Source organism: Polypterus senegalus, chromosome 3 (assembly GCF_016835505.1).
Source record: "Polypterus senegalus isolate Bchr_013 chromosome 3, ASM1683550v1, whole genome shotgun sequence".
NCBI classification, from domain to species: Eukaryota; Metazoa; Chordata; class Cladistia; order Polypteriformes; family Polypteridae; genus Polypterus; species Polypterus senegalus.
In genome coordinates, this window is record NC_053156.1 from 297,780,065 (window position 1) to 297,803,938 (window position 23,874).

At 43.5% G+C, this 23,874-nt stretch overlaps 1 protein-coding gene across 2 annotated transcripts in view; it reads right to left on the reverse strand.

Annotated features, from left to right (window-relative positions):
• The window catches only part of si:ch211-278j3.3 (E3 ubiquitin-protein ligase RNF19A), a 139,481-nt gene that overhangs the window by 18,710 nt on the left and 96,897 nt on the right, over positions 1-23,874 (reverse strand). For both annotated transcript variants that reach the window (XM_039749483.1, XM_039749482.1), the window contains exons 4-6: positions 11,915-12,062; positions 6,030-6,192; positions 371-485 (exon numbers count right to left, since the gene is read on the reverse strand). In XM_039749483.1, coding sequence (XP_039605417.1) covers positions 371-485; positions 6,030-6,192; positions 11,915-12,062 — 426 coding nt within the window. The remainder of the gene's footprint in view (positions 1-370; positions 486-6,029; positions 6,193-11,914; positions 12,063-23,874) is intronic.

Here is a 23,874-nt window from a genome sequence, read left to right on the forward strand (position 1 = left end):
AGAGGATGAAGCCTGGAAGAGAGGAGTGGAGGCGGTCAGAAGCAAGACATTGAGGAAAAGGACTGGACTGAGCGTGATTGGTGTGGGAGCACTGGGTTGTGTGTGCCTTGGATCTGTAAATATGGTGAATAAACGTGTGTTAGGTTGTAAGCCATTGGTGTCCGCCTGTCTGTGTCCGGGCTGTTCCCCACAATCAATCAATCAATCAATAGATAGATAGATAGATAGATAGATAGATAGATAGATAGATAGATAGATAGATAGATAGATAGATAGATGCCAATGCCAATGACCTCAGAGAGGGCTGCACACAAAACTATTTATAAAATTAGCAGTGGGAAAAATGGCAAAAAAAACAACAATTTCTTACCAACAGTGACGGCGGCAATCACAGGAGACACAAAAACGGACATGATGACCCCACTGGCCACGGTCAGGTACTGCTTGCTTCCTGAGATACTGTTTTTCTTACATCGACTGTGGACCTGCAACACATTTCAAAAGGGAGAGGCACACAAAAAGTCACAGTAAATATTTGAATTATTTTCATTGGACCCCATGTATTGTTCAAACTGCCAGTTGTGATTGACTGCTGACGAGTCCTTCCCATTCTGATGCCACTCACTGTCACTTTGATCATACTGGCCTTTGTACTGCTGGATTGAACCTGAGACCTGATGTGTCACTAGCAGTGATTAAGCTGACATTGTTAGGTGGGATTATGAGTGAGCCCTGTGGACCCTGTGATGGGCAGGTGCCTTTTCAGGTTCTTTCCACTCTAAATTGGATTTAATGAGTTTATGGTAAAAATGATTTTCCCCGACAGTTGGCTGAGACCTCGTCTAATGTTAATTCCTGTATTTCATGACTGCTGCTGCTATGAACCTGAATTGGATTTAGCATGTTTGAGAATACTATGAATTTATTGTTATGGATTGAGCCAGTGCTTTACCAAGTTATCAGATCGCCTAACATGAAAGGTACCAACTAACCTCATAGTTTCTCTTCTCAGTGGGAGAATAGGAAGAAATGTCAAAATCAGCCATATACCTGCTACCTGTAACCTCTCACCTGTATCACTGTCCATTCTGAACCCCATGTATTTAACCCTAGTGACCTCTATAAGCAGACTTCTTCTATGTCATGAGCAATAACAGGCCTCATATCCTCGTATCCTCGTATAAGCCGAGTTTTCTCTCTTTCTCTCTCTCTCTCTCTATCTCTTACTTAAACCCTCAGCTTCTGTGCAGCACCATCACTACACTACACTCCATCCATCCACAGTGCAAATCCTGACGACTACGCCAAGTGTTTTGTTGTTATGTGATTCTACAAAATAACGGCAGGTCTGGCCTTTTGTGTGGGTTTTTAGAGACCCGTTCCCCTTACTGTGGTTCATCTAGAAGGCCTCCACAGCACAATGACATCCCATTTGTGGGTCAACTTGTACTTTGGCTGCTGCTGAATGAACTGAAGACTGGCACAATGCACTGTTTTTGTTCTCTTTGCCATTGACTTGTACTAAACGCAAGAGAAACTGGCATATTATTATTATTAACTCGGGGGCTTTACCCCCGGCTCGCTTTGCTCACCAGCCCCCCTGGCCAGCACTACGCGCTAGTCTCTTTGTGGTTCTTTGGGGATGTGGATGTACAATTTAAAAAGATTTTAATTTCCATGTGAAGTGTTACATTTGCATCCATGTGACATATATATTTGAACTGCCCGTGAGTGAATTTTGTTTCTTTTTCTCTATTAAGTAAAACAACTTTTTTGAATGTTTGTCCCTGTGATTTGTTAATTGTCTTTGCATAAGTTATTCTAACGGGAAACTGTTAACATTTTAATATGAGTGGCATATCAAGATCTCCTTTATTGTCTAATGTTATCCCCTGAAGATGTGCTACATTACCTTTCTTGGATACATCCTTCTTTCTACAGTAATTCGGCCGGTGGAAGTCCTGACAGTGTTAACGATTGTAGATATTCTACAGGATATTGAAAGTTGATGTTTTCATCTTCTGAACCATCACCACCAACTGTTTCAGCAGAGTCTACTGATATGCATTTACCAATCTGCTGTGTAACCGATTGACATTTTTCGTGTTAATTCCTTTGACTTCATGGTTTCTCTGTGCTAGGTTTTCCTGTGTACTCATTTCTTCTGTTTGGTAAACCTTCGTGATGAAACTCTCAAATAAGATTTGGACATAAAACATCTTCTTTAATTGGGAACTTAAAGTGAGGAAAACGTTCAAATTTATAAGAAGCTGAGAGCGCAGGAAGTGTGTCTGACAAAAGCATTCACAAGACTGAGAGGTGAGAGGACTGTCGTCTTGTTTGAAAATGGTTGCGTGTGACTTTTAAAAATATCATGGCAATATTCTCGCGGGAATCTTTTCCAAAACATCTTGTCTCTTAAAAAGTCTCGTCGCGTCTAAAGATTTTTTTTATATAATACAGAGATATAATAGAGAGATAATAATATGTAAAAATAATTAATCCATCCATCCATCCATTATCCAACCCGCTATATCCTAACTACAGGGTCTGCTGGAGCCAATTCCAGCCAACACAGGGCGCAAGGCAGGAAACAAACCCCAGACAGGGCACCAGCCTACCTCAGGGTGCACACACACACACCAAGCACACACTAGGGACAATTTAGAATCGCCAATGCACCTAACCTGCATGTCTTTGGACTGTGGGAGGAAACCCATGCAGACACGGGGAGAACATGCAAACTCCACGCAGGGAGGACCCGGGAAGCGAACCCGGGTCTCCTAACTGTGAGGCAGCAGCGCTACCACTGCACCACTGCGCAGCCCTGTCACACACACATGCCCTTAGGAGGCAGTCAACAAGCCCGGAGGTGAGTGATATATTTTCCGACGGGGGTTGAATTATGGTACTGATATCTCTCTCTCTACCTTTACAGAACCAAAGAGGATAAACAATAATACACAACCACCATCAACAATAACCATAGTCAAAAATGGCTCCGCTAAATCACTTCCGACTCTTGCAGATGACATCACTTCCAGGTCCTGCCATAATGACGTTACTTCCGTCCAGCCCCGATGACATCATTTCCGGGCCCTCCATAATGATGTCACTTCCGTCCAGCCCCAATGACATCATTTCTGGTCCCTCCTAACTTCCTGCCAGATCATTTCCGTCAGCCATTTTCTCTTTTCTTGTTGAGGTCGAATGTTTTGATGTTTTTTCAACTTGATTTGACCAAATATTGCTTGAAGAGATTATACAGGGCAACTCCCCAAACCTTTCCAACGTTTTATTTGACGTTATTTATCACAGCCCATAATTAATAATAATACATTTTATTTATATAGTGCATTTTTGACTAATATGTAGGTTTACCTTGTAAAGGGGGACCCAGTCAGAACTGGAACTGCGGGCAGCTTAAGGTGATATGGGACAGGCCCTGGTTCTACTGGTTAAGGCAAGATAAGTGGCTATATCACTGTAACACCACAAGGGGGCAGAATATCTTGTGACTCTGTAGAGTACCTAGAAAGGGATACAGGCAAGTGCACCATAAGGGACAGACAGGAAGACTTTCTGGGATAGTCGTGTGTTCTCTTCCCCCCAAATCACTAGTGGGGAGACAGTTCGGTATGGGAATCCACTAATAAAATTTAAGAAAGGCCCTTTGAGGCTTACTGATAACTTGGAGTGTACTGCTGCCATCTAGCGTGCTGGGGGAATAAAAACTCCTCAGCGATATTTTTTCTTTTACATGAGCTGTCCGTCCATCTTTTCCGATCCTTCCCTCCGGGTCTGCTTCTTGTTTCCTCCCAGGCAGGGATGCCCATCCAGCCGATGTTTTTAGTTACACAAACATTTGTCTGTCACAAATCTGCCCAAGCCTGTCTTCTGCCCAAGTTCCTCTGTAACAATTTAGATGATTCTTCAGCATTTGCCCTTCCTCCTGATTTGGTATCATCTGTAAACTGAAACAGCACTGGTGTACTGTATATTACAACATTACACCTGCCGCTTCCCCAGGTGAATCCGGGGCATGTCGCCAAATCTGTCAGGGAAGTGTGGTAAAGTGAGGTCCACGGCTGATTGGCGTTTTAAATAAATAATCACCCGACTGGGTCATGGTAGCGTGGCGAGAGAGGTTCCCATGCGCAGCGAGGGAATGGAAGGCCCTGCACTTAGGGCACAGGTGCAGGATCGCTCGCACCCCTGATTGATGGCGGGAGCTGCTGATTGATGCAGCTCTGCCACGGCCCCTGTGTTTAAAAACGGAAGCATTAGTGCGAGAAAGAAAGAGGATGGAATGGAAGAAAAGACCAAGAAAGAATGGAGGTTAAAGGAAGGAAGGAAGAAGAGAAGCAGGAGTGTGTGAGAGAGAGAGAGACGGTGAGAGTAAAGGAAGTAGACAGACGGGTATGAAGTCCCAGGGAGAAGCGCGTGTGCCCAGCACTCAGGAGGGGGCTGAACGCAAGTAGGAGGAGCGACCATTGGGCTCTGAGGACCCAACCGACTGGCAGCGGTACAGGCAGAGCAGGACTCAGTGTCTCCCCATGGAACGCCAAGGAGGTGGTGACAGGGACAAGAGACAGGACAAAAGTCTGTTTTACGTCTGCTGTTAGACTTCTCCTTGGTCTGCAAGATCCTGTAAGGTTATTAAACAAGGAAGAGTCGGTTTTAAGGGGGCACCAAGGCTAGTGGTTTTTCAAGAAGTTTCCTGTCTGTGTTCTGACCTCTGATTGTAACGGATTTATTTATCTGAAATTTTAACCTCCACCTTACCCTTGTTTTTATGGACGGAACATCAGAAGTCACAAAATCAACCAGAATGTTCAAGCAAACTCCCAAGGTAAACTCCCCTCCACTCGGCCCGCTGCATGTCTCTTGGATTCACGCAAATAAATCGGTACCACAAGTGAACCCTGACACCTTACACGATGAGAGAAGTCGCAAAATCAACCAAAATGTTCAAGGAAATTATAGACAAAAAACACCCGATCTAAATCCGTGAAGTAGTTCTCTCGTGAAAAGCAGAGAGACAGACATTGGATTTTATATATTGTAGATGCCACACAGGCTGGACGGATGTCCCGGCCAGGAAAGGAAGCGGAACCGGAAGGAACACAGGGACAGACAAACTTTATAAAATCAGGGAAATTGCTGAAGAACTGTTATTCCCCCAGTACCCTAGATGGCAACAGTCCCAGATATCTCCACCCAGTGGGAAGCCAGCAGGGCATGCTAGGAAATGTAGTCTGGCAAGGCAGCCCTGTTGGAGTCACGGGGTGCCACAAGAGGGCGTTCCAGAGAAACAAGATCCTACATAACTAATGGACTTCCGTGTGATCCAGAAGTACGTCCATCGGGCAATCGTCCTGGCACCAGAAGTACTGTAATAAAAGGGACTGCACTCCTTTACTCAGGAGAGTTGGAGCTGGGTGGTAGAGAGGCAACACTTGACTGGAGGAGGGCAGTGCGGTGGTAAGAGGAAGAGAATTGGTAATATTTTGGTGATGTTTAAATAAAAACCGTCATTTGATAAAGAACTCTGTTTTGGTGATTGTGGTGGGGTTTGGGGGTCTCAGACACCCAAGGTTTATCACAATATACAGAGAGGTTTACTTGTGGAACATTTAGAGCACTGCACTTTTTGAACACTGTCATTTGACTGTTTTTAATAAAAGCACTCGAACACTTTTCACCATCCCCTGCTTCATGTGTGTTTGTCCTCATCTGCCAAACTCATCTCAGTGACGGTACTGGCAGGGTCGGATTCAAGAGGCTCCCAAAAAAGGAAGAGAGAGCAAGGAGCTGACACGCACCATCACAGGAAGACCAGTGACTAAGTGAACTTGTAAGCAGAGACAGAAGATGCCATGACTTGGATTCACTCAGAGGAGATTTCAAGAAACCACCACCACTATCCCACTGCTATGACGCACGTTACTGTGGTTCTGCAGCAATTGTCCTTACTGTCAACCTCATGACTTACAGAAGCACAAGGAAGCCCCCAGAAAAGCTCCTACCTTTCGTCCCATGTAGATCGGTATCCCAACGATTATTACAGGGATGGCGATGCCAGCAATAAGAGAAATGACCACTGGTGCCCCGAGTAGCATGCCCACCTGCCAGATGATCTTGCGGGTCCTAGACCAGGGCTTTTTGCCCCAGAATGTGCAGCCAGAAGGACTGAAACAGAAAACAAAAAATTAAAAAACCTTAATGAGGTCACCACATGACCTTCCGTAAATAAGGCTGGGATTTGTAGTACGACAGGATTTTATTATGTGGAATGAAATGGAAGATTCATGTCTTGGTGAAACAAGTGATATCCTCCATCATATTCTCAAAGACATTACTCATCTAGAAAAGCCTTCGTTATTGTAGTGTGTCTTGGTGCTGAGTGATGCCCGTCTGTTTTTTGGCTGAGCAGCTCAAACAATTGGCCCTGCAGTGTTCCTTATATCTCTGTGAGTGTGTGTGTGTGTGTCCAACCTGAACATTCCATTGTAGCAATGCGGGGTTAAAACTCTTTGACCATATTAAAATGAGGACCACCCGTTTCTATTTGGTTTTGTTTTTTTTTTGATCATGCAGGACTTAATGGCTCCAGAAAATGTTACTGCTGCAAAAATCGTCTTGCATCTCTTTAAAGGGCGGTGGTCAGCGTAACTAACCACCTATAGCAAGTGCTTGTATGGGCAGTGGTTAGTTCTGCTCTCCACATTTTTTTGTTAGCACGGGCAGCAGCATTCCGTACAAACCACGCGCATGGGTTTAGCTATGACCCGCTAGATGGCAGCAAAAGTATGGGGCTGCGTTTCGGTCACATGTTTACATCTTGAGTGGAAGTCTGATGCTAAGTGGGTGCCATTGTAGTTACTGCTGTGGTTTTATGAATATTTCGCTGGTGCTTGTAAAATTTTGGGTGACTACATGTTTTGTCCATTCAGGGAACCCATAGAAGTCACTTTATGTATTTACAGAAGTGTTTCTTCTCTTTCGAGCCGTATTTCCATAAGGTCAATGCAGCTAACCACCACCCTTGAATAACATTAAATAGTTACTTATCTATCTATCATATAGTGCCTTTCATTTCTATCTATCTATTATATAGTTCCTTTCACATCTATCTATCTATTATATAGTGCATTTCACATCTATCTATCTATCTGTTATATAGTGCCTTTCACATCTATCTATCTATCTATCTATCTTATCTATCTATCTATTATATAGTGCCTTTCACATCTATCTATCTATCTATCTATTATAAAGTGCCTTTCATTTCTATCTATCTATTATATAGTGCCTTTCACATCTATTTATCTATTATATAGTACCTTTCACATCTATCTATCTATCTATCTATCTATCTATTATATAGTGCCTTTCACATCTATCTATCTAGCTATCTATTATATAGCGCCTTTCACGTTTATCTATCTCTCTATTCAGGTGGGTGAAAAGGCTCCTTGTAATTCATAGAAAAGTAGCCAGCATTATGAAGCGCCTGTTTCAGAGAAGGCAAAGAATTATTTTGCAGATTTTCCTTTTTCACCTCAAAGCCATCTCGACTTTACATGTTGCCTTTTCATTTCCCTTTAGGTCGTCCACAGCCAGGAGATTTTCCTGAGCAGCGAGGCTTTCATTTTAATTTGTGGTTAAATCTCAATGGCTGTATTTTGTCAGATGATGACCTTGTCAGAGGGAATTACAACCACCTGATGACATTCGGGACAGACCAATCACCAGCTTCCTATTGTCTGATTGGATGTTTTGTGACGCAGACAGTTTGTGAACTGCACTTGTCTCAGTACTCACAGGCATTATTAGTTAAGAAAGTCCATGTTTGCAGCAGAGACTGTCGGACGCGTGCGAGGTGGTGGTATTCTCAAAGCGTTGCCGTTAAACACACTCCCACTCAAGGGAGGGCGCACTTGCTGACTCCTCTTCTCCTTTTCTATCCATCAACTTGACCAGATAAAGCCAGCTGACCTATGACATCACTTCCGCTATGGCACCGGAAGCCCCGCCTCCACTGACACATAGCAACAGATTGACGCACAACTGTAGGAGATTTTGCTCCTCAACAGAAGAGACTGACTGACAGACCTTGTTGCTCTGATTTTTTCACCTTTGAAGTCTTTGATTGAATTATTTCTTTCCTGATATTAAACAGTTGTGTGGATTCCCCAAATCTTTATCTTGTATCTTGCCCTCTTTTTCACAGCACATAGAGATCTTAGCAGGGGCCCGACAGAATAATGTCGTTAGTGACTATTGTCAGAATTAACCAAAATCCAAGATTGTGCTCCGCTTCGCAGCATTGAAATTATACGACAGTAAGTCAAAAAGTAAAGGCAATGTGAAAATGACGTGATAACCACAATGGCTATACAACTCGTTCCAGATGACTTGTGGGTAGTTTGAAGAGGCGCAGGGCAGCGCTAATGGAAGCCAAGGTCAAATAAACATGGACGCTCTGCGGTGGGCTTACATAATCGCTGACCGTTGTGCCATAGTGAGATTTGTTTGGGCAGAGGGATTGAAACCTGCTGAAATTCAAATGTGTATCAACGAGTACCAACGTAATCTGTCGGTCTTCTCTGATGATGAAGAAATTTGCCACGTCGAGGTGGGCTTGTTGATGGTCGACCAGATCAAGCTTCATCGGTTACGCTGGCTCTTCCCACTCTTTAACCGTTTAAACGTTTTATTGAGTCCTGCTGTTTTCACTTCCGTACTGAGCCGACATCCTTAAATGAATTTCAGCAGGCTGCACTGCTTCTGCCCAAAGAAATCTCGCTGTGGCACTTTGTTCACCGATGGTGTGATCCTGCAGTGGAGCTTCCATGATCACCTTGGCTTCAACTAAACTAACATATAAGCGCTGTGCTATATGTGTTTGAATTACCCATAAGCCATCACTGACGCGTTGTGTTGTGTCAGCGCCTATCCGTTTTGGTTTCCACGTAATTTTCAAACTGAATAAAGACTCAAAAATGTGCCGACCACAACTCCAATGAACTGAGCCACACTTGGCCTGTTATTTGTATTCCTCCTGTTGTGCCAGTGTGTGACTCCAAGACCATCCATATTTATTTTACTAAATCTAAGTGGTTACATCACTTTTACACTTTTTTCAGGCTCACTGGTCTTTTAAAATGTTTTTAGAGTGCTAGAGTAATACTGAGGTAAAGCCAGCAATTTATTCTGATCCCACAGGGGGGCAGTAGTGATCTTCTGGAAAATAGAAATGGCGACTAAAAGCTGACAGCAGAGCAGAAGCAGAATGAAGGCTACTCTGATGCTGAAATATGGGCCAGGGGAGTGGAGCGGCACAGTGCTTAGTGCTGCTGTACTGTCAGCAGTGTTCTGGGTTCGACTCCCAAGCCTACACTTTTAAGTTTCCATATCCTCCACACATTTTTCTTGGGCTGTGTCAGTTTTACACTACATTTACTGGCCTGGATGGATGCATGAAGAACCCAATTTATTACAGAAACTCAACAATTTGACAGTCCATTAACATACATATTGCACAGTGCTTGTTTATTGTGTCTTTGTCTTAGTGTGGGATTTTGTTGTATTTTAAAATACCCTGCACGTGTAAGTGTCTTATATAAAAAGAAGTTTAACTGAAACTTAATGAGTTAGACTGAATAGAATGGCCCTCATCCCAAGATTAAACCCTGAGCCCACTCATTATTTGCATGCAACCTGCACATTCCCCCCTTGTCTGTATAGGATCTTCAGTGACTACTCTGATTTTAAGATCAGATTCCCAAACTCTGGAATGTTAATTGGGGAATCCAGCATTTCTCTATCATTACTAGTATTATATAGTGCCTTTCACATCTATCTATCAACCTATCTATCTATCTATCTATCTATCTATCTATCTATCTATCTATCTATCTATCTATTATATAGTGCCTTTTATATCTATCTATCTATCTATTATATAGTGCCTTTTATATCTATCTATCTATCTATCTATCTATCTATCTATCTATCTATCTATCTATTATATAGTGCCTTTTATATCTATCTATCTATCTATCTATCTATCTATCTATCTATTATATAGTGCCTTTTTTATCTATCTATCTATCTATCTATGATATAGTGCCTTTCATATCTATCTATCTATTATATAGTGTCTTTTATATCTATCTATCTATCTATCTATCTATCTATTATATAGTGCTTTTCATATCTATCTATCTATCTATTATATAGTGCCTTTCATATCTATCTATCTATCTATTATATAGTGCCTTTCATATCTATCTATTATCTATCTATCTATCTATCTATTATATAGTGCCTTTTCATATCTATCTATTATCTATCTATCTATCTATCTATCTATCTATTATATAATGCCTTTCATATCTATCTATGTATTATATAGTGCCTTTCATATCTATCTATCTATCTATCTATTATATAGTGCCTTTTATATCTATCTATCTATCTATCTATCTATCTATCTATCTATCTATCTATCTATTATATAGTGCCTTTTATATCTATCTATCTATCTATCTATCTATTATATAGTGCCTTTCATATCTATCTATCTATCTATTATATAGTGCCTTTCATATCTATCCATCTATCTACAGTATCTATCTATTATATAGTGCCTTTCATTTCTATCTATTATATAGTGCCTTTCATATCTATCTAACTATCTGTCTATTATATAGTGCCTTTCAATCTATCTATCTATCTATCTATCTATCTATTATATAGTGCCTTTCATATCTATCTATCTATCTATTATATAGTGCCTTTCATATCTATCTATCTATCTATCTATCTATCTATCTATCTATCTATCTATCTATTCTATCGATGATATAGTGCCTTTCATATCTATCTATCTATCTATTATATAGTGCCTTTTATATCTATCTATCTATCTATCTATTATATAGTGCCTTTCATATCTATCTATTATATAGTGCCTTTCATATCTATCTATCTATCTATCTATCTATCTATCTATCTATCTATCTATCATATAGTGCCTTCATTTCTATTTATCTGTCTGTCTCCGCACTACAGAGCCTCCATGTCCAGTCACTATTCAATGAGAGGATGCAGAGGTGGTCCACTCCTACAAGTACTTGGGGGTCCTCTTCAATGACAGAAAACTGCTTCTCCAAGTTTGGGGTTTTAAGGTAACTATTGTAGGTGCCAGAGAAGTAGGATGGCCATGAATCCTTATTTTATTTCAGCCCTAGGAGGCCATAATGGAGGGAGCAGTTAATTCCCCCACACGACAGATGGCAGTGTTCCTCAAGGCTGGACCAGTTTAAGTCACCTGCAGGGAGTCATGGGAGTTGGGGTCCAGAAATGCAGACCCATTGGGGTCTTTGGAGACCCCCAGAGGGAGCTGCTGGGGAGGGGTGGGGACTGCCCGGTTTCCACACAGCCCCGAAATGCTCCAAGCGACCTGAATAGGAGACCACAAAAAGTTCCCAGGTCTCGTTTAGAAGGAAGCCCACTGCCTCACTTAAACTGAGTCTGAGTTGGGAGGCAGTGGACGACGCTCTTTTGGAGGAGGAAGGAGGATTGGTCAATGGTTTGATTTTTGCTGTTACTTGTAAACGGAAGGCATTGTGTCAAATAAAAATAATTTCTTCAACGTGGAATTGTGTTGGGTATTGCTGTGTCTGTAGTTTGGGGCTCAGTGGTGCCCCCTAGTGGCTATGTTATTCACTCTGCTGCACTTCTTTTGGTTTTCTTAATAAGAATTAGTCAGCAAACAGGCTAAAGGACACCCTGGGTTGCTCTCACATTTCGGACAATACCCGAGTGGACCTTAGGAGGGTGTGGAGAGAAGCCAAAACAAACTCAGGCCGCCACTCTGTGCCGCCTTTACCCCAACACGTACCTGAGGTAGTGCACGTCCGTGATCTCCTTCATGCAGAGCCAGCAGAACTGGCAGGCGCAGACGGTACAGTTCATCCGGTTACAGCTGCCATCGTTGGTCTTCATGATGTAGGCGCCGCACCGTGGGCACGATTTGATCTCCTCCAGTTCTGTAAAACAACAGAGTGGCATTAGAAAGCCAAAGGAAAACAAATTTGTAAAAGTACAGGGTGAGCCAAAATGAAGGACCACATTTCTTAAGGTCATTGCACCAGGTAGCCGAGTGGGTTGGGTGGGGGGTTTTCCTTTGATAAGCGATCCCTTGTAGTTTTCAGTCGTCAACATGCCCTGGTCCGGTGGACACCGTGCTTTCTCTGTCGAAACGTTCTTCAAAAACAATGAAACCATCGTCATTACGCAACACATCTACCAAACGCACTTCACCTGAAAGTGCCGTCCTCGGACTGTACGAACGCCCAAGCTGTAAGGGCATCGATGTTGCAGTCTCCTAGACGTTCAGCGCACTTCTCAGTTAAGCATTTCCAACACGTCTTTGAATTTGCACGAGGACCTTAATTTCCATCCATACAAAATTATGTTAGGGCAGGAACTCACTGAGAGAGACTGGGAGAGCCATAGAGAGTTGTTCGCCAACATTCTGCAAATCATTCATCGAGATGCCATTGTCATGTACAACGATGTGGCACATTTCCATTTGAATGGTTGGGTAAATTAGCAAAACTTTCACTATTGGGCTGAAACCAACCCTCATGAACTTCATCAGAGACCCCTGCACAGTGAGTATTGTAGGCCCTTATTTTTTTGAAAGGGGGGGGGCAGCGGTCATCGTCACTTCAGAACGTTATATTGAAATGCTAGAGAACTTTTTGCGGCCTCAACTAGAAGAAATGGATGTGGTGTCAACAGGAAGGAGCAACAGCTCAAACGGTGTGGAGATCCATGCAAGTTTTGCAGTAGATGTTTCTGGGGAAGCTGACCTCCCTGTGCGGTGGCCTTCACGTTCTCCTGATCTCGCTCTGCGCGATTTCTATCTCAAGTCGAAGGTCTACACGCACCGACCTGAAAACCTTGAAGCCCTCAAGGACACTATTCATCACAAAATGGCCGCTATTCCCCTTGAAATGGCCGAACGAGTCATGTGAGCATTCAGAAGAGTGTATCACTAACAATGGCCACCACCTGGAAGACCCCATTTTTAAAACACAATGCAAAAAAATCTATTTTGTATCCCCTTTCCTGTGTTGAAATTTATTTTATCTTGTAGCGTTTTTGTAGAAGAAACGTTTGAAATGTAGTTCTTCTTTTTGGCTCACCCTGTACAAGGGTATGAACTGAAAAGAGTGGAAACTTTTAAAAATCTACAATCAGTGGTAGCCCGAGATGGAGAATTAGATGCAGACAGAAATCATAGAGTACAGTGTGGATGGAACAACTGGAAGAAGGAATCAGGAGAATTTTGTGGTCAAAGAAATAAGGAGAAGGTTAAAGGTGAGGTCATGGACAGTAATGGAGGCACAGGAGAAGGAGCTGGATGTGGCAGAAATCAGAATGCGCAGATGGACGTGTGTAGTTACAACAAAAGGACGGAATAAGAATGGAGACAAAATTGGGAGAGATATCTAAGAAAATTCAGAAAAGTGGTATGGACATGTGCTGAGGAGAGACAAGGAATATGTGGGTAAAAAAGAGTGGAGGTGGATGGATAAAGTCAAAGAAGACCTGAAGGAAAAGAGCGTGACTGACGAGGAGGTGCAGGGCGAGATGAATGGAGAAGATCAATCAAGCACATCAACCCCACACAGAAGCAGAAAAAGTTGAAGAGGAAGAAGAAGAAGAAGAAGAGGAATAGCCTCCTTTAACTTGTACTCAGCATATCAGGGTGGTGTGCAATCTAACATCCTATTAGTCTCCTTGATCGCTTCTGTAAGCAATCTGGATTTTGAAAGTGTTATAAGACATGAGACAATCAAGAGGTGCAAAAAAAGTGGGCGAGACGTCTAAGAAAGTCCAGGAAAGTAGATTGAAGTGGTATGCACATGTGATGAGGAGAGACAAGGAATAAGTGGGGGCAAAAGAGTGATGGGAGTGGAAGTCCAGGGGGACAGAAAGCAAGGAAGGCCAAAGTGGAGGTGGATGGATAAAGCCAAAGAAGACCTGAAGGAAAAGAACGTGACTGACGAGGAGCTGCAGGGCGAGGTGAATGGAGAAGATCAATCAAGCACATCAACCCCACACAGAAGCAGAAAAAGTTGAAAAGGAAGAAGAAGAGGAATAGCCTCCTTTGACTTGTACTCTGCATATCAGCGGTGTTTATTAAACTGGATTGACCAGGATGAATCCACACAGGTGTAAATAGAAACAATTTAGATGGAGAACTGCTGGCTCCTTTGTCATATGCATCCTACTGCCATAAGGAGCCAAAAGAAACAGTGAAGGCTGCTGTTTAAGACTTAAAATGAGAAATTAAGTGCAGGGAATCTTAACAAGCGGAGCAAATTTTGCTTGAGTGATATGCGCTTCAACAGTAATAATTGACTTCTCATTAAGAAATTGAGTTGGAGCAAAAATCTGCGCACAGCTCTACGTCTTCTACTTCTTCTTCCTCTTCATCTTTTCTCACTTCTATGTGGGGTTGATATGTTTGATTGACCTTCTTCATTCAGCTCGGTCCTGCACCTTCTTGCCAGTCAGACCTTCAATCTTCAGACCTTCTTTTCCACTCTCTTCCTGTTGTACTTCCATTCCCACCCCTCTTTTGCCCCCACATATTCCTTATATCTCCTCATCACATGTCCATATAACTTCAGTCTACTTTCCTAGACTTTTTTTAGATGTCTCACCCACTTTTTTTGCACCTCTGATTGTCTCATTTCTTATAACACTTTCAAAATCCAGATTGCGTACAGAAGTGATTAAGGAGACTAATAGGATGTTAGGTTATAATAGGATGTTAGGTTGCACACCATCCTCATATGCAGAGTACAAGTTAAAGGAGGCTATTCCTCTTCTTCCTCTTCAACTTATTCTTCTTCTGTGTGGGGTTGATGTGCGTGATTGACCTTCTCCATTCATCTTGGCCCAGCAGCTCCTTGCCAGTCACGCTCTTTTCCTTCAGGTCTTCTTTGACTTTATCCATCCATGTCCACTTTGGCCTTCCTTGCTTTCTGTCCCCCTGGACTTCCACTCCCATCACTCTTTTGCCCCCGCATATTCCTTGTCTGTCCTCATCACATGTCCATACCACTTCAATCTACTTTCCTGGACTTTCTTAGACGTCTCATCCACTTTTGTTCCACCTCTGATGGTCTAATTTCTTATAACACTTTCAAAATCCAGACTGCATACAGAAGCGATCAAGGAGACAATAAGATGTTAGATTATAATATTATGTTAGGTTAACTCTTTCAGGGCTGATGTCAACTGTAAACTGTGACAAAACCAACTGTTATGTTTTAGTTGGACTTGTTGCTAGAAGGAAAGTGAGATTCATCGGTTTGACTGAGATTTCCTGTGCTTGCGTGAGTAGCAAGGCGCAAACAACGGCAAAATTGGCACTGACATTTGGCGAGAGATCAAAGCAAATGCGTAAAGCAATATACTCCTTGGACGAGGTTTTGCCTATTATCTCTGAACTGGACTTGTCGGACTCAGATTTTGAAACAAGTGATTGAAAACGAGTGTGAGGTTCCAGCTTCAACTGATTGGTCCCCAGCTAATTGTTGTACTGACAATGTTTGCCAGGGAGGACTGCCACATAACTCTTTTAGGACGGATGCCGACTTTTGTCACACAAGGGGTTGAGTGCAGATGTCACCGGGGGTAGAGGGTCATAATCAGCTGAAAAACGGTCACAAAACTCAACATTACACATTTTAGTTTGACTCCCTTTGCTAGAAGGAAAGTTAGCTTTGTTGGTTTGACCGAGATTGCCTGTCCTCGCTTGAGAAGTGACAAGCAAACAACAGCAGAAAAGGCATCGACACCTGGCAAGAGAGTGAAGCAAATGCACAAAGCCAAATACTCTGTGAGCGTCGTTTTGCGTATTGTTGCTGAATTGGACTCTGATTTTGCTGCAAGTAATCTGGAGAGCAAGATGAAAAAAGAAAGGCACCAGCATCAGTCAATTGCTCCCTAGGTGATCGTAATGCTGAACACATTCGTGTAGCTGATGCACCTACAACAACATTCGCCTGGAATGACCACCACTGACAATGACAAGAGGTAAAACCGAGACTGCTTAGCACTATGTCCGCCACCACTGGGTGAAGATAGCCTGACAGGTAGCCCACCACTGCCGCCCCTTTACAGTAGTTGCCACCAGAAATGGCAAACAGGTTGCAAGAGCAGCCACAGCACCAGCAACAGATGTTTTATGTTGATTTACTGTACCGTTGCATTGTGTGCTTTTTAGAAAACTGAGATTTCCCCGGGAGAAAAGGGAAAAAATAATCAGCCCTAAAAGAATTAAACTACCTAAATGGAAAATGATTCAATGATTCAATGATATTGTTGGAAAGGAAAAAGTCGACGATACAGCAGTGACCTGACATGGCAGAATAAAAACACCAACAAGTCCTAAAATTAAGTAAGATCTGGCGGGAAAGGGTCTGAGGAGACCGAGCTGTATGGAGAAGGTTGATCCAGCACAAGGAACCCGCATAGAAGTAGGAAAATATGAAAAGGAGGAAAAAGAAGAAGAAATCAAAAGAAGGTGGCCAGACTTTGAACACCGACATACACTCCTCCACCCAGGAAGGATGGAAACCTTTGAGAAAGATGGTTTGTCATTTTGTAATAACTCTTCTTAGAAGTGTTAGTAGTACAGGGGAACCTCGGTTCACAAACGCCTCTGAACACGTACAAATCGGATTACAACCAAAAAGTTTGCCAAACTTTTGCATCTGTTCACGACCACACACTTGGGGGACGAACAAGTCAGTTTCCCTTCCAGTTCGTACGCGCCCATTATTTCCGCATGTGTTCAGTCTCTCCCGGTACTGTACGTTGTTCTCGATGCATCACACAGAGGGACTCTCCCTCAAAACTGTAACCTCCTCTCAACCCAGCTTCCTCCTGTGGTATAGCGGGTCCAGTTTTAATAAATAATCACCGCACTCGCGGCTTAGCGAGGGGGCGTGGTGGTGTGTGTTCCTGTGGAGTTCGTGATGTGGGTGTTTCTCATCTAAATGCACAGGTGAAAAGTGGTCCGCATCCGGAATTGTTCCCAGGAGCTGCTGATTGCCACGACTGCCACACCTCTTCATAAATAGAAGCGTGAGTCGGCTAAAGGGACGAAGAAGAGAACAGGAAAGAACGGGAGGTTGCAGGAGAAAGCAGGAAGCAGGAGGAGAAAGCCAGTGCAGGAGAGAGAGAGAGAGAGAGCACTAGAGAGAGAGAGAGGGAGAGAGCACATGAGAGAGAGAGTGCGAGAGCGAGAGAGAGAGAGAGAGAGAGCGCACGCACGAGAGAGAGAGAGAGAGCGCACGAGAGAGAGAGAGAGAGCGCACGCACGAGAGCGAGAGAGAGAGAGAGAGAGAGAGAGCACTAGAGATAGAGAGAGCACACGTGAGAGAGAGTGCGAGGGCGAGAGAGAGACAGAGAGCGAGCTGCTGAGCAGGGAGCCTGGGTGTTTGTCTCAGTGTTATTCAATGTTTTTACACTTAGTTTACTATTACACTGTGCATTCTATGGTACAATTAACTATTTTTGTGCTTGAAAATCTTTAAAAAATATATATTTACATACAGTTTGTACGATCTGAAAAAGATTAATTGTATTTACATACAATCTTATGGGGAAAATTAGTTTGGGTCACGACCAAATCAAATTACGACTCTTCAAGTCGGGACGAGTTTTGGAACGAATTATGGTCGTGACTTGAGGTTCAACTGTATTAATATTACAGGACAATATATGATGACACCCCTAAAGAGAAAATGGGACACCTTCCAACAACACTCGGAATGTGTCGTGGATATGTGACTGGAGCAGGGGAGAACCCTTATGATACCAGAGGCCCCTGTAAAGCATTCCCCAATGAAGCCCCCTACTGAATTCTGTCCTAGATGTACACAATGATGGAGGTCGAGCAAAGGGGCAGATGAGTCTTGGGAGAGCTGCCAAGTAGACCAAAGACAAAATGCACCATGAGCATGCTCAAAGCTCTTCAAAAAAAGCCCCCTTTAGTCTATTCACAACAATCCTTAGGGACTTTGATGGATTGTCTGTTGAGTAAATGGCCGCTGAGAGAAAATAACAGGGGGGCTAGCAAAGCCTTAAGCAGCAAAGAAAAATCCCACTGTGCTGGCTTGGCAATGTATGGCATTTTGCCAATGCAGATAAGAAAAGGGCAGTCTGCTCTGTGAATGTAATAAATAGCCTGCAAATGTAACTGGTAGTGACACTAAGGGAGAAAAGAGACCAATGCAACCTGTGAGAAAGCAGGTGCGACCACAAGAAAAAGTAAGTAGACCCTCTGGGATTCCCAAGATTTCTGCATTGATGACTGACAAAATGTCGTCTATGGCGAGTACTTATGAAGCGTCCCAGAATCACTCACTAAAAGTAGCATGAGAATTTATCCTACCCCACAGTAGAACATGAGAAATAATTATGAAGCATTCTACACCCACTCCCAAGGATTAGGGAGCCACATTTTCATGATTTTGCTGAGGGCTCCGTACGGGTTTCGACTGGCACTGCTTCCTGGGCTTGTACAGGTCAGGTCAGGTCAGGTTGGGGAGCACGCAGTGGTACAGCACATTGCTGCACCCAGGACACGACGAAACATCTCGGGGGTTCTGGTTGGCAACAAAGGCAGGCACGCGGTGCAGTCCCACTCTCTGGAAATGACCCTCTGTCTGCCACAGCCAGGTGTTACATGGGCATCCCCTTGGCCTGGTCCAGCCATTCGAGTCCTCAACAATGAGGATCCTGTAAGCTGGATCAGCCTCGGGGAATCGCACCTCATGGCTGTAGTGCCATAACTGACATTCCCTCAAAATGCAGGTAATGTGTCTCATTCGGGACTCCGTGAGCAACACAAAGTCAAACCAGCGTTACCCAAGAACTCTCTGAAGAGACACAACTGTCTAGTCTTCATCTCAGGTCACTGGATAGCATCCATGTCTCGCAAACAAGAAGCACCAGGACTCTAAAGACTTGGACCTTTGTCCCTTAGCAGAGATATCGGGAGTGCCACACACCCCTTTCCAGTGACCTCCCCATGCTCTCCCAATCCATCATAGGAAGAGTCACTGGAGACATGAATGCCACTGCCGAGGTAAGTAAACCTCTCAATGACGAGGTCGACACTCTCTCCGCAGACACACTGCTGATGGCCGTGCCCAAGAGGTCATTAAAGGCTTAAGGTGGAGAAGGACAAACAAATTGCAATGGCCTTTATGGATGAGTAGTAATTATCTCAAACTTAATAAGGAGAAAACAGAAATCTTAGTGACTGGCAAAACTGGGTATAATGAGGATATTAGAAATAAACTTGATCCATTAGGCTAAAAAGTCAAGACAGGTAAAGATTTTAGGGGTAACTACTGACACGGTGGCGCAGTGGTAGCGCTGCTGCCTCCCAGTAAGGAGACCTGGGTTCACTTTTCGGGTCCTCCCTGCTTGGAGTTTGCATGTTCTCCCTGTGTCTGTGTGTGTTTCCTCCGAGTGCTCCGGTTTCCTCCCACAGTCCAAAGACATGCAGGTTAGGCACATTGGCAATTCTACATTGTCCCTAGTGTGTGTGTATGCCCTGCGGTGGGTTGGCGCCCTGCCCAGGATTTGTTCCTGCCTTGAGCCCAGTGTTGGCTGGGATCAGCTCCAACAGACCCCCATGACCCTGTGTTAGGATATAGCAGGTTGGTTAATGACCGACTGACTATTGACTGTGACCTGAATTTTAAATCCCATATTAATCAGATCGCTAGGACAGCATTTTTTCCACTTAAGAAATAACAAAAGTTAGACCTCTTATAACACTGCAAGATGCTGAGAAATGAGTTCACGCGTTTGTTTTCAGTCGACTCGATTACTGTAACGCACTCCTCTCAGGACCACCCAAAAAAAGACATCAATCAGTTCTAACGAGTGCAGAATGGGGCTGCTAGAATCTTAACTAGGAAAAGAAAATCCGAGCACATCACCCCAGTCTGAGCGTCACTACACTGGTTACCTGTGCCATTTAGAACTGACTTTAAAATACTGCTGATGGCTTACAAAGCCTTCAATAATCTGCTCCATCTTAATTTTCAGAATGTCTGTCACCTTAAACTCCAAATCGTAACCGCAGAGCTTCAAATGAAGGTCTGCTTGTAATTCCAAGAGCTAAACTTAAAAGAAGTGGTGAGGCGGCCTTCTGCTGTTATGCACCTCAAATCTGGAATAGCTGACTGATAGAAGTTCGCCAGGCTGATATGTTGGAGCACTTTAAGAAACTGCTAAAAACACATTACTGTAACATGGCTTTCTCAGAGCTTCATTTTAGTGTAACCCTGATATTCTGTATATGCATTGAATGACTGTTTTTATCATGGCTCCACTGTCCGTACTCACCCCTGCTTTCTGCGGCACCACCACTTGATCAAAGCTCCGTACAGTCCTTACATTGATGGATTGAAAGCCAGAGGTCCACATGACCATCATTATCAAATTCTTCCATGTGAAGCCTGAAAACCATGAGGACTGATTGAGGTCATTTATGTTAGGTAGAATGTCTAGAGGGGGCTGGCTGGGTGGTCTCATCGTCTCAGAACCTCAGAACAGATTTTGTTTTTCTTTTCTCCAGCCGTCTGGAGTTTTTTAATTTTCTGTCCTCCCTGGCCATTGCACCTTACTTTTATTCTATGTTAATTAGTATTGCCTAATTTTATTTTTATATTTTTTTTCTCTTCCTTCATCCTGTAAAGCACTTTGAGCTACATCATTTGTATGAGAATGTGCTATAGAAATTTATGCTGTTGTTGGAGTGACTGCAGGTTTTCATTCTAACCCTTTTCCTAACCAGCAAGTGGTTTTCACTGCTAATTAACTTCTTTTCCCTTCATTGTAATAGCCCTGTTTTTAAGGATTCAGTCCTCTGAATTGATTTGTTTCTTTACAGATATGAAACGAGCCAAATGGTGATCAGCTAAACAGGAATTTCAAATTCCAGCCAATTTCAATCCAACCAATCTCTTAATAAGCTGCCGATTTTTGCTGTTAATTAATCTCGCTATTTAATTCCGTGGCTTGTTGCTGCTCTCATTGTGTCACAGTAGACCTTCCCAAAACTGTCGATTTTCAGTTTTTTCTAAGACCATTGTCAAAATGTTTTGGTTTCCTGAGAGATCAGCCTTACTGAGACCATCATCTTTCTTTATTTTCGGATTTTGTGTGATGGGCACAGGTGAGCTGGTCACGTGACGGCTTGTCTTGAGTCTCATTATCGTTTGGCTGCTAATTAAGAAAGAAGAGACAACTAACGGGCCTGAGTCAAGCTAATTAAAACTAAAGGAAAAGAAGTTTATTAGCAGCAAAAACTGGTCACAAATGAAGAAGATGGTTAGAATGAAAGCCTGCAGCTACTGCGGCCCTCCAGGACCAGAGATCGAAAACCTGTGTTCTAGGACTTCCTAGTGACTTAGGACAGCTCACGAGTTCTCCTAAATCCTGGAAAAGTTAAGTTTCCTAAATTGGGTAAAGTGATAAAATGCTTTTACATCTACTCCTAAGAGCTGGACCAAGTCTGCATCAGTCAGAGATTTTTGTGCCAGTTACGATTGCTTCTTTCTGGGCACAGACCACATTTTATAAGTAATCAAAGCAGAAATCCAGGAAATTCCAAAGGGCTCATTTACTTTTTCATGCAAATGCAATGCTTCACCAAGGCATTAGAGAGAATTCAACGTATTAGACCCCAAATATGCCTGACTCTTCTCCCAGAGAAAGGGTTGCGGGAAGTGGATGGGAGGGCAGCCAACCTCTTTGACAGTACGGGAATACAGATGTTCCTGATTCAGGAGTGAAACCATGTTACCTTTCAAAGGTGAAATACAGGAGTTCGCTTTAAAATTCCAAATTGCAGATTCCATATGCTTCCCACTCAGTGGTCAGATAGACTACTTCATTTCAGCACCTCCTCTCCCCTTCCCTTCTTTACCCCTATAACCCCAGGCAGTTGGAGAGATGGAAAGAACAGGCAGGAGAAAGAGCTACACTCGTAACTATGTACAGTAATCCCTCGCTATGTCGCGCTTTGACTTTCGCGGTTTCACTCTATCGCGGATTTTAAATGTAAGCACATCTAAACATATATCACAGATTTTTCACTGGTTCACCGCTTTCTGCGGACAATGGGTCTTTTAATTTAGGTTACATGCTTCCTCAGTTTCATTGCCCAGTTGATTTCATACAAGGGACGCTATTGGCGGATGGCTTAGAAGCTATCCAATCAGAGCATGTATTGCATATTAACTAAAACTCCTCAATGCTATAAGTTATGCTTCCCGCGCTGTGCTTGTTTGCTTCTCTCTATCTTTCTCACTCTCTCTGCCTGACGGAGGAGCTGTGAGCAGAGGGGCTGTTTGCACAGAGGACACTGACGCTCCTCTACAAAATGCCGCTTTATCGCGGTGCTTCTGTATACTTAAAAGCATGTATTGATTTTTTGATTGTTTGCTTTTCTTAGCGAGCGCTCTCTCTGACATTCTCTGCTCCTGACGGCGCTCCTTTATGACGGCGCTTCTTTGAAGATAAGATATGTTTGCTTTCTTTTAATTGTGAGAAAGAACTGTCATCTCTGTCTTGTCATGGAGCACAGTTTAAACGTTTGACTAAAGGGTGTTATTTCATGTCTAGAGGGCTCTAATAATGTTAACAGGGTGGGAGAGTTTATAAGGGCTTAAAATATATAAAAATAACCACACAAACATATGGTTTCTACTTCGCGGATTTTCACCTATCGCGGGGGGGTCTGGAACGCAACCCCCGCGATCGAGGAGGGATTACTGTATTATAGAAAATAAATTTTATTATAACTATTGCCATACAAGCAAATACAATATGTCTTCGCAAATCAAGACCATATAACCTGTGTAAGATTGGTGCTATATAGCGCCTGACCCGACACAGATTGGACACGGGAGGCACGTGTAAAATAAAACAAATCCTTTTATTTTCTTCACCTGTGGGGCACGTCTTTCCCGTGAACCCCACAGGCAATAACACAGTCCCAAGCACAAGCATACCACTAATACACCGCACTTTCTCTTCCTCCTTGGCACCACCACTCCTTCTTTCTCCACCCGACTCTGGCCGCTGAGTGGTGGTCGCTGGCTCCCTTTTATTGGGTACCCGGAAGTGCTCCAGGTGGTTGATTGCCGACATCCGGCTGCACTTCTGGGTAAGGCAAAACCAGTGCCCAAAAGGGGTCAGCCACTCCTGTTGCAGCACCCCATGGTGGCGCCTGCGAAAGCCCACAGCGCTGCACAGAACTCCAGACCCCATGAAGTCCTGGGGGAGTCTGAGGCACCGCTGCAACCCAGGGAGGCTGCCATCTAGCGTCCAGGGGGAGATACTGGGCTTCTCACCCTTGTCCCCCTGGCAGATATGGTGAAGGGGCATCCCGGCTAGGCACGGGCCCCGGCCATCCGTCACACCTGATAACACACATAATCGTCATCTGCACGGGCCCAGGCAGCCTGCTTTCTTTAGGTTATCATCTGGTCAGGATGCAACATGGCAGATAGAGACAGCAGGCCTGTACAAGCCTTTTTCTTTATGGTCCCTGTGTAGCTCCTGACACACACGCACACACACGCACACACACACACACACGCACGCACACGCACACACACACGCACACACACACACACACTTCCCTGGGCCATCCACCAATGGAACAACTCAGACACAGCCTTCCAACCTCAGTTCATTTGGTTTGTTGCCAGGATCTTTCAAGTAAACAACCAAGGAAGGAAA